The sequence below is a fragment of the Strongylocentrotus purpuratus genome, unplaced genomic scaffold (assembly GCF_000002235.5).
Source record: "Strongylocentrotus purpuratus isolate Spur 01 unplaced genomic scaffold, Spur_5.0 spur5_scaffold_13, whole genome shotgun sequence".
NCBI lineage: Eukaryota > Metazoa > Echinodermata > Echinoidea > Camarodonta > Strongylocentrotidae > Strongylocentrotus > Strongylocentrotus purpuratus.
Window position 1 is genome coordinate 35,616,811 of NW_022145598.1, and position 16,963 is coordinate 35,633,773.

Genomic DNA, 16,963 nt, shown 5'->3' on the forward strand with positions numbered 1-16,963 from the left:
GCAACCGTTTGCAACCTTTTACGAACCCTGGCGAAAACCCAAATTCGCTACTTGCGCAAGCATTCGCTGCTCAGTGAGATACCCCTTTATACAAACATTTATAAAGGATATAGAACCAGGAAGGGAGAAGAAGAAACTTGAGAATCTAAGGTAGCAGTGACACCTGTCTGTGGTCTCTTCTGAGAGTTCCTAATATCCCTCAAAGCTTACTTGGGTTTCAAATGTTTGGAAGCAATGCAAAAATCAGGAAAAATAGATTTAAAATTCACAGGATTCAAAGTGTCCTGTTCCAGAGCAACATTGCAGTTACTTTAAAAGAACATGATGTTCATGGTCCACTAAATAAAAGATTTGGTTTCATTTCGGTATTCACTCATGGGTATTGATCTGTACATTGATATGAATAAGTGGCATATCCAGAAAGAGCAGAGTAATAAAATGTATTTTACAAACATATTCCAAATATATTTAAAGGAAATATTATGGAGGGCAAATGTTGAAAAGTAACACCTCTAGAAAAAAGTTAATTATGATTTTTTTAAAGCGTATAATAACTTTTGTGATACAAGTGTAATCTATGGTTTGTTTTTTTGTAATCAATATAAGCATGTGTTTTTATATCAGTATTATTCAATTAATAAATGACGGAACAGAAATAGTTGTGTATAGTTTGGAGGTTTCAAATCAACTATCTAAATCTAAAAAGAAACCAAACAAACTGTCACTTGACTCTCATATGATAGAGTCACTTTAGAAATTAGTAAACAGAAAGAAAAGAAATCACAAATCAGAGGATGAAGTAAGAATAGATGTACATGTAAGGTGAAATAAAGATTTAGGCCTACCGGTATATAACTCAAAATTTACATCTTTAATTCTATAGGAAAATAAAAAAATCTTTTTAAGGGGGTTGACCATTTGACCTCTTGGTTAAAGGTAAAGACCAGTATTGGAAACGCCCCAATTTAAAAAAAAATGAAATGGAAGCTCTCATTACCAATCATGTGAAAGAATATGTTTTGACTAATACATGATGATAAAAAAATTGCCGGGAAACCGCCTACTAATTCATATATTTGGTAAATTTGTTTCTCTCATGGTCTGTGAGAGATATAAGGTAGTCCCATATACATCTTTCTGTGTATAGTGCTTGTAACTTTACGAAGAATGGGCCAAATTTCTTATCATTTTGATGATTCCAGAACCTTGCAGATGCTAGATGCTAGATGATCAACCTTTTCTGATCGATTCCACAACGTTTCTTTCACAATGCAATTGCATGACCATAACTGGTCTTTACCTTTAACAAATACGGCCACTGCCAAACGTACTAGGTGCAATTTGATTGTTAGGATCCACATTGACCTTTATATTCCAAGGCTATCTTTCCTGTCTAGAGATGTCAATATGCAAGCTTTCATTATAGTCTCTGAACATCTTTTCATTTTTTATTTCAGTCTGTAGAATGCATTATTAAAATTGATTGATTATAAAGAGTTTATTTCATAGAAGGATCTCTCTAAAAAAACATGGTTGACCATGCTCATCTGTGGTCAAAGTGTTTATATACAAAAGAGGAACCGTTTTCTCCTTGTAAAGCGCTGTGAAAGCGCTGTGAAACCGATTGTGTGAGAGTGCTGTATTTAACCGAACATATTAATATTATTATCATTATTATTATTAAGTGCTAACCTAGGGCTTGGCAATCTATTGTTAACCCTCAACAGCTTCTACATGTACCAAGTCATGCATCATGTCACAATATCAATTTCTTGATGCATTTTTAAAAATTGCTTTTTTTTTTTGCTACAGCCCACGAGTCTGTCAATCATATTTCATAAACTATGTACAGATGTATCAGGGAACAAAGCAGGTTAGTGGCACCCCAGGCCTTGATCCTAGCACAACCCCCTGCTCCCACTCTCCCCAAATTCTGGATGTCGAGGCTTAGCGGAATTCCTACCCCTTTCTCGCTCGGAGGTGACGAGTGGTGAGCCTTCCCTCGCTGCCTTGAGCGCCACTTCCAGTTTTGAATTGAATCATAACAGGATGGTCATAAATTGCCTAGATGAGGTCAGGCCATTTAAATTAAAAAATCTATTCTGAACCTGCAACAGCTTAAAGGCAGTTCATTGAAACCTGTACATAAGACCAATCAAGGGAAACATGAAAAGTGGTCTTTATAGGCAGGTGGTCTTATGTACAGGTTCCTTTAGTGCAGATTTCAATGGGTTCTTTTTTTTAAAGTTTTACTTTAAAGCCTACTTCTACTTTAAACATAGTACTAAAAACAACACACACACTCAGATGAACTAGATGGATGTTATTTTTAGATGTTGAAGTAGAAATTTTAGCAATAAGATTTGAAAAACATTTTGTATCCCTGGCCTAGGATGTAAATTCAAATACAGCCCTTTGTAAATGTACGCAGCCCTGAAAAATTGGCCCGTGGGGGGGGGGGGGGGGGGAGGTGTATGGTTTGTGTGACAGGACTCCTACATGCCTCTGTGAGGTTGCAGTATGGTGCACTTCTAGGCAAACAGTGGATGACCCAAGATGACATTCCATTTCAGATTACACTGAAAATCATCTCATATCATAGACGGAGCATTATCATTTCTGGCACTCGTGTAAAGAACTTTTGAAACAAGCGTATTTTAAAAACAATATTGGGACACATATGTAACAACTTTCATTCCAATATGCTTCTTCAGTTAGTTTAGTTATGTACAATGTAAGGGTGAAAAGGGCTGCATGTAGCCGATCTAGCTACAGTACATACGGTACCCATAGGAAAGTGAAAAGTATGCCGCAGACCTGCCGCAGACCTGCCGCAGATCTGCCGCAGACCTGCCGCAGACTTTTAGTCTGCGGCAAAGAGTATGCCGAAGTATGCGGCAGAAAGAAATTTTGCTGCAGACTTGCCGCATACCAGTATGCCACAGGAACAGTCTGCGGCAGATCTGCGGCAGGATGAAATTTTGCTGCAGACTTGCCGCATACTAGTATGCCACAGGAACAGTCTGCGGCAGATCTGCGGCAGGATGAAACTTTGCTCCAGACTTGCCGCATACTAGTATGCCACAGGAACAGTCTGCGGCAGATCTGCGGCAGGATGAAATTTTGCTGCAGACTTGCCGCATACTAGTATGCCACAGGAACAGTCTGCGGCAGATCTGCGGCAGGATGAAACTTTACTCCAGACTTGCCGCATACTAGTATGCCACAGGAACAGTCTGCGGCAGATCTGCGGCAGGATGAAATTTTGCTGCAGACTTGCCGCATACTAGTATGCCACTGGAACAGTCTGCGGCAGATCTGCGGCAGGATGAAACTTTGCTCCAGACTTGCCGCATACTAGTATGCCACAGGAACAGTCTGCGGCAGATCTGCGGCAGGGCGAAACTTTGCTCCAGACTTGCCGCATACCAGTACACCACAGGAACAGTCTGCGGCAGGTCTGCCACAGGAAATCCCATTAAAGTCTAATAGGGCCAATTGAAACCAATCATCTCATGCATATTCATTATTACTTTACACGTGTGACAGAAAAATACATTTATCATGATTTGTTAAGCAAATTAAGACAATGCACATCATTTTTGTGATTTCTATTTTCCTTTTGCCATTATTAACCAATAGATTATTTTGTCTGATCATGTTACAATTACATTCACGTTTAAGCAATAGATATATTGATTACTAACGAAGAAACTATGATTACTAACCAAGAAACAATATACATATTTAGTATATATATGTGTACGAGCCTGTGACACTTCAAATGTTACTCTTGAATACACTTCAAATGATCAATGTGATGAAGTTAATACAATTGAGAATAGAATATACCTAATTGGTAATATCGATATCTATTGGTATTACCTAATTGGTAATATTGATATTGCCAATATCGATTATGAAGTATCAATCAGTTTATCACTGGTTCTTCTACATGCATACTTTATTGCCACGTACTGGATATGAAAGAGTATGCGGCAGGTCTGCAGCAGGTCTATATGAGATATGAATATTCATGACGAAGAGTCTGCGGCAGGTCTGCAGCAAGTCTGCGGCAGACCTGCCGCAGACTCTTTATCATACTGGAAGAGTATGCGGCAAGTCTGCAGCAAGTCTGCCGCGGTCTGCGGCAGACCTGCCGCAGACTCTTCATCATACTGAAAGAGTATGCGGCAGGTCTGCAGCAAGTCTGCGGCAGACCTGCCGCAGACAGTCATCTTTTTCACATGCAAATTAGTTTTGCCGCAGACTTGCCGCAGACTTGCCGCATACTCTTTCAGTATGATGAAGAGTCTGCGGCAGACCTGCCGCAGACTCTTCATCATACTGAAAGAGTATGCGGCAAGTCTGCAGCAAGTCTGCGGCAGACCTGCTGCAGACTCTTCATCATACTGAATGAGTATGCGGCAAGTCTGCGGCAGACCTGCGGCAGACCTGAAAAAGTGTGCGGCAGGTCTGCAGCAAGTCTGCGGCAGACCTGCCGCAGACTCTTCATCATACTGAAAGAGTATGCGGCAAGTCTGCGGCAAGTCTGCGGCAAAACTAATTTGCATGTGAAAAAGATGACTGTCTGCGGCAGGTCTGCCGCAGGAGTATGCGGCAGGCTCATTTCTTTCCTATGGGTAGTCATTGATTCCTAAGAGGAAAGCTTTCAGTGAAGGAATTTCCACACCAATAGACCTTTCTAAATTTCAAGATTCATTTAGAGAATAACAATTTCAAACTACATGTGTAAGTACTGCAGACTGTATGCAATGCATGTAGAGCCTACATGTACACGTTTTCATGCAGTTAACAACTAATTTATTCATAACCCTTACCAATTTATTCATAACCCTTACCAAGTTTTGTACTTTTTAAAGTATTTTAATAATTGATTTGTCCTGATTTATGTTTCTTGAGAAGGGGACTTGTATGTTTAAGCTTACATTTAAAAGTATTCAACAAAGCCCCTAATTAAACTAATCCACCTTTCATTTCTTGAGTTACAAAAAAAACCAAAAACATCAAATTGGGTTTAGATATATTGCAATTGTTCACTGTACATATGTATACAGTACCCCTGAATAGCCATGCACATTAAGGAAGAAAAAAAATCTCCATATGGGCTGTCCGCTCCTGCCTGAAAAATCAAGTTCCCATTTCAAAATAATGGATTTATGCTGAAACCAACTGTATATAATACATTAATATCGTATCGGGTGGCAGAGGGCGTTCGAAAACTACTTTTCGAATTATTCGCATTTAAAGATTTGTTTTATATTTAAACTGCTTTCCGTCCTGAAAATTGGTTTAAAACATAAAAGACTAATAAGTAGTAGAAATGTTGTAGTAGAACACGGCCACAATTTTTTTTCTCGGAAATAAGTAAGTTTTATAAAAGTTTGAGGCGATTTAGTGCTAACGCCCTCCTGCTTAAAGTTTCATTATTGACCTGAAATTTGAGCTAACGCCCTTCTGCCAGCCAGGCGACGATATATCAGGTAATTATGTAACCATAACAATATCATGATTACCATAGACTACTTCACTTACAAATATGAAGCAATAGTTGTTCAAATATAAAGTTTCAAGGATTCAAACCTCCACCCCCCCCCCCCCTCCCCCCTCAACAACAAAAATCCCATGTGCCTAAAAGAGTGCACTGCTGTGGCAAAGTGAGGAATGGGGGTACATGTATAGTGTACTTAACTGTGTTTCCAAACTCTATGTACAGATGTATGACTTTTCTAAGGAACTATTTATAAGGAAAACAAAAACTTACATTTTCATTGTTTGTCAGTCTTGACTCCATCATTCCACTTTCTATCCAAGTCTTCAATGAACTATAATACAGGCCTTACACTAAACCTAACCGTACATGAATCCTATCAGGACTTCTCGTTTGAGAAAGGTTTTTTAGAAAGGTCTAGATGGTCACCAAACTCTCAATTTGTTTATCTGTATGAAAGACAGCGTCCAGATTTATGACTGGTCATTGTAAGAGATAATCCAGAAACCTAACAAAGGACCAGGTAAAAGTGTAAACACTTGAATGGCCATAAGGTATGTGGATGATTTAAGCTGTTTTCACACTCACCTCCAAAGAGGATCTAGTCTGGGTTAAAACCTCTTTCATATCAGGGGTACAAGAGGAGTAAATCCGGATCAAGCCTGTTCAGACCGAATACCTAATCTGAAGGTTATAATAGCATCTCTTGATCCGTACTTGATGTGGACCCCTCGAACAGCTTCCAAGACTAGGATCAATTCCACATTTAGTTCAGACCAGAAATAGATTCTTGGTATCAAAGCCTGTCTGTACTAGTTTGGCCAGAAGGGATTAGACCACCCAGCGTGGTCACTAACAGGTGGTTATCTCATCCACTCAGCTCTCAATTAACATGAAAAAGAGGATCACAGGGGAACATGGAGGACCAACAGGCACTGCTTATAGGCATTGTTTTCTACTGTAGAGGGAGCAATTAGTAGCTACAAGTAGTACAATGGGGCTTTAAATATGAACATGATCATGCATACATGTATGTACATTTCCCACATAGTGCTTTTATGTACCCACAATTATTAAATAACATTATGCACACTTTGACTGTAGTATGTACAGAGCATGCATGCATCCATACAGGATGTTATAAGTCATTCAACTATTCTTGACTCTTTTCCAAGTTAGTGTGTATCACTGACAATGATGCGTCTGCTCCATACCTTGCCATAGAACCCCTCATTAATTTGTGTAAATTTCCTGCCCGTGACATATAGGGGGTGTATAGTGAGAGAAAACGTGTGTTCACCGCTCTGTTGCTTTCTAAACATCCTGTATACAGTTAACGACTAAATCATTCATAACCTTACCACATTTTGTGTATAATGATAGTTGATTTGTCCCAATTTATGTTTCTTAAGAATGTGACTGATAAAAGCTTACATCTGAAAGTATTCAACAAAGGCCATAATTCAACCAGTCTACCTTTCATTCTTGAGTCACAAACGAATATGACAAAAACATCAATTTACAAGAGGTATGAATAATTTACATGTATGTGGCATACGTAACCCGAGAGGCCATTCATAGATTTCATAGATTTATATTTGTATATCATATCAGGTACAATACAAATATTGGGTACACTGTTGACCTTGTGGGATTCGTGTGTCAGTTTATTATACATGTAGTTTGTGCAGATTCATCTGAGGATGTTATACCAATGCCTACATAGTACATAGGGACGATTTGAAACAAAAAATAATACCAAGGCTAAGAAAAGTTGAACAACCGATTCTAGAAAGAGAGGAGTATCTTGTGTGGGGGACCACAAACAAAATCATTTTATTTTAGAGTAAGAATGCTCAAGATTACAAGCAAAGTATTGAAAGACCAAGTCACACGCACATGAAATGTTGATCCGGATCATAGGTCAAAATCAAATCTCTTTTTTTTCCCACCTATCCACTCCAGGGTATATTCAATCAAATTCTCACATCATTACTACTAACCTTGCACACATATTGCATGGCAAGAAACTTTATGTAATCATAAAAACACAGCTTTGAATCGTGATTGATCCCGATTCAATTTTATCAATAAAGCGAATGTAACCAGAAATGTTTGCCACATGAAACTTTCACAAAAATCTCATTCTGCTTCTATCAAAAGCCAACATAAGATCAGAATGGGCTTCCCTTTAAAAACTGAAATTTTCATGGTTAGAAACTTTTAAAAATAGCAAGATTAGTATTGTGATTCATGAATTTTGCAGCATGAAAATTTCACAAATCTAAACCCATGCAATTGGTGAAGATTTTTTGCGAACAAAAAATTTGGGTAACTTTTACGATTCTTTAAGGGGAACTACCTTTATTTATAATTTTAAAAATGAATAAATGTGACTGTACCCTTGGGCTTGGTCTGACCATGAGGACAACACCTGCAGCTTTGTAGTTGAATGCAACCACCTCCACAACCACACATGTTTGTGACATCGTCTTCATAACAAGCAAAACCCGCTCACTCCCGAGTCAGTCTAACCGAGCCACTTCCTCGGCCGGCCCGCACAGCAGTTGGTGGGTCGGTTGGAGGTTGAGGTACTTTGTAGCTAAATAAAGGCTCAAAACCACAAGCGTGTCAGGAGTTTAAAAGCACCTATGTTCAGTCATCATGTATGTGTTTGTTGGTATCCCTTGTTTAGTGAAGCTTTGAAGCACTTTCAAATGAAGCGGTGTCAAGTAGTGAAGATGCAGGAATTCAACATCTGTTTTTTTCACAAGATGCAGCAGGCTAACAAACCTTTAAAATTCACTAACAGATCATCGAACAATAAGTGCCTAATCAGTCAATCTTAGGATTTCTTAAATTAAGGTGATTTCAGAGCATGCCCATTCTATAGAAACAGTGCATGGATCAAGGTAGATCGTCTTTTGGAGCTGCTGCGTGTAGAGGAGTGAGTAGCTATAGGATCCTGGATCATACCTTCACCATAAAGTCATCTTTGGTTGATTGATGTCAATACCCAGCAGACAGACGAACAACTATCTCTACTCCGAGGGTAGCTGCAACAACACTCTAACACAGCTCAAAAGCAGAGCTCTAGACAATTTGAGGAAAGCTTGCATTCCATGATCCTCTTTGACAGTGGTCATTATTCCAGCACGCCTCCTGGAAATCATATCTACTCTCAGTTTCAACAAGCCTCGATGACATCATGAAAACCTTTCAGAGACTTTTGGAAAGAAAGACCTGCACTTTCCTTTTTCCCTCTAGTTGTCTCCCAATCTTGCTCCTGGCAACACAGATGTCAGTTTGCCTCAGAAGCTCCCTCACATGATTCCTCATGGTAAACTCTTTGAAACAGGTGTTCAAATTCCATTTCCATCGATCCAAAAGCAGCGCAGGTTCCTCCTAGTCTCCCCTTGCAAACCCCATCGTCACAACCAATCTTCTCCCTACCGCAACTTGATTTTGATTTGACGCAAGTTATTATGCTCTAGAATTGATTCTTGGTGGGTGGAAGGCAACTAGATCACAAAGTCTACTGGAGTAATGAGGATGAGCAATGCGTAATCTCCACAAACGGACACTAAGATATCAGTCACTAAATGAATCAAACGCGTAGTGCGCGTAAATAGACTTGTCACTCTGGTAACTCATCCACAGAGAGAGAGAGAGAGAGAGAGAGAGAGAGAGCGTGAGGCACAAAGAAATAGCAAGTTCATCGACTTAACGGCTTGCTTGCTTGCCTGCCTGCGTGCCTGCCGGGTTGGTGGGTAGGCTTTAATCAGACCTTGGTGTCCCATAGGACTGTAGGGGGCTGGCGGCAGGAAATCCAAGCACTCCCTTACAGCGATTCAAATTTCCACCTCGGGCAGACCTGCGAGGAGCAGGTGCCGCAGCTATGTACAGTGTACGTAGCATGTGTAAGGATCTGACTGCCAGGAGGGGGGTATACTATCAATTTGAAGACAGGTGAATTGCAGTAGTCTTGTTTGTTACACAGCTTTTCTTGAAACTAGCTTTACAACAAGCCATTTGATTATCTAATTTATCTAATTCTAGTTTGCCTGCCCTATTCATTGCTGTGAATATTGATGGAATGCCTAAATCAATCATCTTTATTTGTTAAATAGATGACTATCAGAACCACAAATCGTTATCACTTGTTTTGTTAATAAGAACACATCCTTTAAAGTTTTGTTTTCATTCCTTGGGATGGCTGCCAACATTGGATTGAAAGTAAGTTGAAAAAAATGACACATAACTGATGACTTCAAGTGCTATTGTTGTAGTAGTTGTTGTTTTTGTTATTGTAGTAGTTGTTGTTGTTGTTGTTGTTGCAGTCGTTGTTGTGTTTATCCACTCATCGGGTAACAGGCTTCTTATCACTACATGTACACAATTCTGAATAACAATCACAAATGGAAAATAAGAGAAAATGTAAGGAAACATGAAAAAACTATGTTCATTGTTTTAAAACATAGATACTTGCAAACTGACGTCCCCAAAACAAATCATATGTACACTAAAGGAATTAAAGGGAGCCAATCACTTAAACTTTTGGGGGTATATATTTGGGGTTATAACAGTTTTAAATATCAAACCATTTTACTTCTATTGAGAGATACTACAAGTTATGATACTGATAATGAACTTGAAATTAAAGGAAGTGTCTTACAGGTAGATTAGCTTAAATGCACTCATCACAATTATACTGCACAGGAAGTCAATTCTGATTAAGATCTTTGGAGGTACATGAAATCATTTGTTTATCCTTGGCTTAAAAGCCTGATTAAGTTCTTGGTGTTTTTATTTCTTATTTAAAATAAATGTTGTTTTTATATTCCTCATTATCATTTTCAAGAGATAGATCAATCCCCTTTAAGTAAAGACGTGCTGTAATTGACCACAGCTAATTAGCCAACCTGCCAATGGGAAATGGTTGGATCGAGAGCTGAATTAGGGATTGGAAACATCACTGACGTAGATTTCCTCTACTTCCTGAGGGCATTATAATCCAAGATGACCACATGCTGAAACCATGTAGCTACGCTCAAACCATGGACCTACGTTGAAACTAAAGTCTTGGAGTGGCACCTCGAAAAACATGATAACTTTGACCAGGCACGTACGAAGCGGAGGGGGGGGGGTGTTTTGGGGGTTGAACCCCCCCCCTCAATTTGTTTTAAAAAAATTAAAACTTAAAAAAAATTGTGGTAATGGGTGACCAAAAAATGGGGTGACCTTACACCCCCCCCCCCCCCCCAACGGAATGATCGGTAAAATGTTCATGTTTTCGGGACCAAAAAAAAAGTGGTCTTCAAATCTGAACAGGCCTTTAAAACATAAAAATATAGCCTAATTTTCCTTTATGGGTCAAATTTTTGACTAAATTTTGAAAAGAGTTCCAAAAGCACATGTAAGCACATATTTTGAGGGTCTGTCTTGCATGACTATTTCTATTTTTTTCCAAACTGGCATACATGATGTATTTGAAGGGGAGGCATTCTCATATATATTGAACAATACCGGTACTTGGCAAATACTGAGCATGAACAGGATGTAGTATGGAGTTTACATTTCAAATCTAGATGTTCCCTCTCAATAGGCCTGTTTTCATCAGCTCGAGTTTGCCACATAACCCGCTATTATAACTATCCTGGTCACAATCCTCATTAGCCTGCAGTTGCAATTAGCGGGATATTTTTTTGTGAAAATATCCCGAGGAATCTTGGTCCTGTTTCCAAAATATCCCGCTATTTAGGAAATAGCGGGCTAATTTGCGCCGGTTCGAACTAGTTTGTGATGAGTGTATCGGTCTGGTGAAAACGCAATTTCGAGCTTCAGGATAATATCCCAATTATCCGAGTCTCAAAAGAGTGGGTTATTTGGCAAACTCAAGCTGATGGAGACAGGCCTAATAAGGAAGGAAATGATCCTATCCAACCAAGAAACAAATAATCTAAAAATTGTTTTCCGTGAAACTGAAATAAGTCCTAGTCTCCTAGGAGCAGCTCTATACCGGTAGATATAACATAAATCTATATTTTAGTGTAAGCTGTCCCACCAAGAAACACACAAGTCATTGGCCGGAGCCAACGCGTTGATTTATGAAACCACAAACCTTGTCGACTGATCTGAAAAACAGATCTCTTTTCTCAAGAGTGAAGGGGAAATGCAAGACTTGACCCAAATTTCAGAAAGAAAGCTACATGTAATGACCGACACATTTAACACCGAATGGGCATACAGTTAGTGATGAATATGGCTGGTACAATAATTAGGAGATCCTTGAGGGGGGAAAAGCAGAGCAAAGCGATTGTTGTGAACAGCCATTTTTTCACAGAGCAACTAGCATATTATTCAAAATAATTTATTAGGGAATGCTGTCTATATTGTATCAATGTAGTCACCATTAATATACATGTACAACCTCAATATCAGAATAGGGATGAGAAGGTCTGCAGACCATGGAGTGAGTTGAGTTCTTAAGTTTGTCCAACATGTTCATGGCCCCCTGTAAGTAATTTGTTGGTGATGTACTGATAGTGGTGTTTGAAAAAACCCAAATTATGTATTCTTTTATCAATATTTGTCTTTAAACACAGTTTTGTTTTTTGTTTTTTTTTGGGGGGGGGGATTTTTGCAGAAGCGTGTCTTTAATGACATCCCCTTTCACATTATGATACAATTAAAGGAAACCAAAACCTTCATACTAAGTTACATTTATTGTAAAGTTTAAAAGATTTGAATAAAATCAGTGAAAATTTGAACAAAATCGGGCAAGGAATAAGGAAGTAAGAGCTTTTTGAAATGACTAGTCACTAGAGGGCGGTATTCAATTTGATGACATCATCTGTGAACAACTCTCCATGCCTTTTGTGCATAAAATTTCACAATTTTTTTGTTTTCTTCGTATTTATTTGTGTTCTTGATCCGACTTAACATGTGAAGTAGAATATCATTTTGCATTCTATATCTTGCTTTCGGGGGAGTACATTATCTCAATCACAAGAAAGAAGGAAAAACATGAAATTTGATGTACAAAAGGCATGGAGAGTTGTCCACAGATGATGTCATCAAATTGAATACCGCCCTCTAGTGACAAGTCATTTCAAAAAGCTCTTACTTCCTTATTCCTTGCCCGATTTTGTTCAAATTGTCACTGATATTTTTCAAATTTCTTAAACTTTACAATAAAGTAACTTAGTATGAAGGTTTTGGTTTCCTTTAAGTGAAACGTTGCCATCACATTTTTTACAGAATTTGGGGCTCCAAACAATTAAGGGGGGGGTTTAAACGGCCAGTATGAATGCACCTGAGAAAGTCTTGAATTCAAGGAAGATGCTGTATTTTGTCAATGCTGTGATCAAACTTAAGCAGACATAATTACTATGGATAAGCTCCGCAGTGTCAAATTTGGCAGACAGTTAGTGACTGCAGTATGACTCATTGGCAGTGTTCAGTATGTAATAAGTGGCTTTAATGAGTTACTGATCAAATAACAGTCGGCGGTAAGCTTCGTTCATACTGATAGAAGAAAACGGTCAGAAAAATAAGCAACATGCAGCAAACGGTAATGACATTTATAAGCAAGGTATACTTCAACTTTCTGTATCTTATAATGCACAGATACATGTTCAAGTAATGTACACTGTACATGTAAGTAAGTACCAGGGATGCCAGTTAGAATTGATCAGAGGGCCTGAAAATCACCGAGAATGAGCTATTTTGTACACAAAAAAGCCCAAACTATGGTCTGAAAATAACTTGCCAGGTCCTGAATTCAGGCTATTGCCTGAAAACTGGCATCCTTGAAGTATGCTTAGAGGCCTACTGTATGTTGCATGCAGTGATCATTATCCTTCCCCAGAAACACATCCATCCCCCCCCCCCCCAAACCTGCCATTCATGTAAATGTTGCTCAAGAGAGCTTTTTGAGGCATTTACCACATCACGTATGAACAAGGCTTTAATAAAGGGGAAGCTAGCAGGCAATTTTGATGCTGCTACTCACTCGAACTTGGGCCGAGTTGTTGCTGTGGTGAGAATAGGTCTCCTCTTGCTTCTGGACGGAGCGGCGAAGTGGCACTGCATTCTGGTCCGCAGACACCGCCGGGTGATTGCTGGCCCCGCCGTCACGTCGCCTCTTGAACATAGAGCACCAGGCGCAGCAGCTCATGAACACATGGGGGCGCTATTGACCTGTGCTGCCAGCAGCACAGCAGCTTGCTGCATCGGAGTTGAGGTTGCAACTGTGTCTGTCCGTCTCCACTGGGGGTGTGTCGGTGATGCACGCTGTACTGTGGCTCAACCTTGGCTATGTACCTGCAACATAACAACACAAAGGAGTAAATACACATTTTTAGTAGGCCTACATTATATAGTACTCACTTAAAAACCCACTTAAAAATTAAATGCTTAAGAGGCACTAGTGCAAAACATGAAAATACATAAACATACGTGATCGTGATCTGCATTTCTGTTGTGCTGCATTTTTTTTCAATATGAAAGAAAAGAGCCACGACACCATCAATTTATGCCCAAGCACAAGCAACAAAATCACTTATTGCACGAGAAACAAAATTACATAAAAATTATCAACAACAAAATTTGAATATGAAAGATAAAAGGTGAGCAGGTTTTGAGGATTGTAAAAGTGATCTAACTTAATACATCATTTATAAATAGAAAGTACCTAGAAATGAGTTGTATTAACAAAAAATTACGATAGCTCACTTCTTCCCACTGAACTGGAAAGTTCCAAGCAGCAGGAGCGGCAAGCAGAAGGAGCAACAAGCAGCAACAACATAGAAAAATTCTTGTTCACTGACCGGTGAAGTGGTTTTCACATGGTCATGCCTCATTCTACTTAACATGAAATTCTTTTTAGAGAAAAAAAGAAATTCCCTCTAACTGCCCCTGGCCTTGTTCCCTTATTTATTTATTTTTTCATTTGTACAGTCCTCCACTCATTAACCACACTAATTTATTATAACAAGCATCATTGCATCCAACACTGTTAAAGAGAGAGGGGACTTTGATCTCTGAATACATACATGTTAAAGTACACATCGAGTTAGTGAGTGGAGCCAATCCGCGCGTTGGTGATGCAAAAAACTTGATGCATTTCAAATTTACTGTGTACAGTGACTTTCACGTTATAAGTAGGGCATCTGAACGATTATTCAATTTTCCCTTTGGGATCGTTTTTCACCATTAGGCCTAAAATAAAAACTTGTTGGATTGCCCTTTGCGACCGACCCCAAAATCTGAAAACCTACGGTCGGCATTTTAAAAAAGGTTTTTTTTTCTTTTACCATTTTTTTTATTTTTTTTGTATTAATGAATACAAAAATATGTATTTTGTTTGTTTAAATGAAATATGAATGAATAAAATCAAATTCTTCCCAAATTCTCACTCGTCTTCAAAGTTCTGCCCTAGTTTCATAATCCTACTAGCGTAAACGTGCACGTACTGCAGGTAGACCCCGGCCTCGTGTACGTGTTTATACGCCCGTTTATACCATGCACTGCACCAGCTAGAAACCAAGGAGATTTGGGCAACGGTCGCTGTTTAGAGTTTTCTACGGAACGGCTCACTACACTTTTATATTCATGACACATTTTGAAGGCACTAAAAAACATTGAAAATTTACGTAAAGACGAGATGAAAGGACATATACATCGAGACAAATTTTTAAAAATTTCATCAATTTAGAATCCGTTCACATTGCTAGCAAGTTTTACAGGTAGTTGAAAACCAACTTCGTCAGCTGGGAAACACAGAGTGTTGTCTCAACACAACATTGCAAACCATGGATTATTATGAGGTGAAAATGATATGAATGGAATGATGACGCTGTTCACTTAAAGCATTACAAACTGAGAAATATCAGCCAAAAGAGGGCGGGAAAAAATTTAATCGCTACTTGAGCGCGAACGCAAGCTCCACTCAACTTTCTTCCGCCTTAGGGTCTGTATGGCAATTCGCAAACACACACACGCAATAGCGTGTGTGTGTCCGAATGCATATTATGCATGTGCTGATTCCATGTGCCGTCGCCATGGGTTTTGGCGACTCAAGCCTCCCTACTTAGCTGATCCAAAAATGGGGGGAACAGTATTTTCAAACTGTAATAACTTGTGATCCCTTTGGGCTAGCAAAAAAACAAGCGCATGGATCGATTCCTTACCACTGCGACTACTAATCGATCGGGACGTCATTTCTAAAAAGTGGCAAATTTCGGAGCTAGGATTCAAACACATTTAAATCGCTTGACCAAGATATTTTTAGAATTCTGAGATGACAACCTTTGGAAATATGGAGATTGATCTGCTCTTTTACCTCATTTATTGAGTATCCTTTTCAGGATCACAAGAAATGAAGGTATGAATCTTGATTTGGTAATAACAATTTAAAAACTTTGAGCAATTATGCATGATCTTCTTCTTCTTCTTCGCTATAAGTACAGGCCACCGTCGGGTGTATTCTCGTACTGATCACGCAATGCACATACGGCCTAGACTGCATAGGGATGCGTGCAATCTCTACGGGAAGGATTTCAGGACACAACATCGGGTGCGCGATCAGACACCCTATTACGAGTGATAAATCCTCGGGAAGACGGATAACTCATAGAAGTAGGTGGTGCACGTAGAACTTTAGCTTACAATTAGGTAGCGCATGCGCAGATCGTTCATCCGATCTCAGCCTCATTTTCGTAAGTTGGCGTCTAGCCTAGCCGCCATGGGCCCTTCAGATTGGCTATCGCTGTGTCAAAATCTCTGTGGTGTGACGTAATACTTACCATTGAACTTAAATTGCGCTTAAGTTAATTAGGCCCTCTCTCACTTAAAATCGAAGCGTAAACTCACTGTACAGCGCTCGATGCGCAAAGTTCTTCGTGCAGTGAACTGGGGATATTTTTATTACGCGGAATCCGTTTTTCGTATTGCCAGCGGCAGCGTGCGGATGGGGAACCCAAAACCCGCACAGTGTCAAAGTAAAATCCTCATTTTTAAGGACGCAATTATTCCATGTTTACGAGGATATCCTTGTAACTAGTGCCCACAGCCAGGATAGTACCATGCTGCTAAGTGTGGCTGCAAGCTGCAGTTGAGCTGTGCGCCGGATATATAGGAAGCGTACTGGAACCGAGCTCCACCCACTTTTTCGCCTGGCTCACCGGCCCGCGACTCTCGCCACATTCCGATGATTCTTCGCGGAGATCAACAAAAGTGGGCCGGGCCAATTTACTTCAATTAATCACCAGTTTAGATGTAGACACCAATCTTATACACACCAAATACTTTTGAGATAAAATTGAATTTATAAATACACTGATTACACATAAGAAATTAAATGAAATCTTACGTTTTTTTGAGAATGAAATGATTTCTTGGATGTTTTGAGACGTCCTTCCTTTTTGTCGCTAATAATTATGGTATCCT

General features: G+C 39.4%; 1 protein-coding gene across 3 annotated transcripts in view; it reads right to left on the reverse strand.

The window, feature by feature from the left end:
* The window catches only part of LOC594795, a 33,038-nt gene extending 16,075 nt beyond the window's left edge, over positions 1-16,963 (reverse strand). The window contains exons 1-2 of one of the 3 annotated variants that reach the window (XM_795736.5): positions 16,887-16,963; positions 13,527-13,837 (exon numbers count right to left, since the gene is read on the reverse strand). In XM_795736.5, the coding sequence (XP_800829.2) occupies positions 13,527-13,691 (165 nt within the window). In that variant the 5' untranslated portion in view covers positions 13,692-13,837; positions 16,887-16,963. Of the gene's footprint in view, positions 1-5,785; positions 5,967-7,914; positions 9,057-13,526; positions 13,838-16,886 lie in introns of those variants that run through there. The other 2 variants (XM_011673489.2, XM_003730825.3) reach the window with 2 other exon arrangements.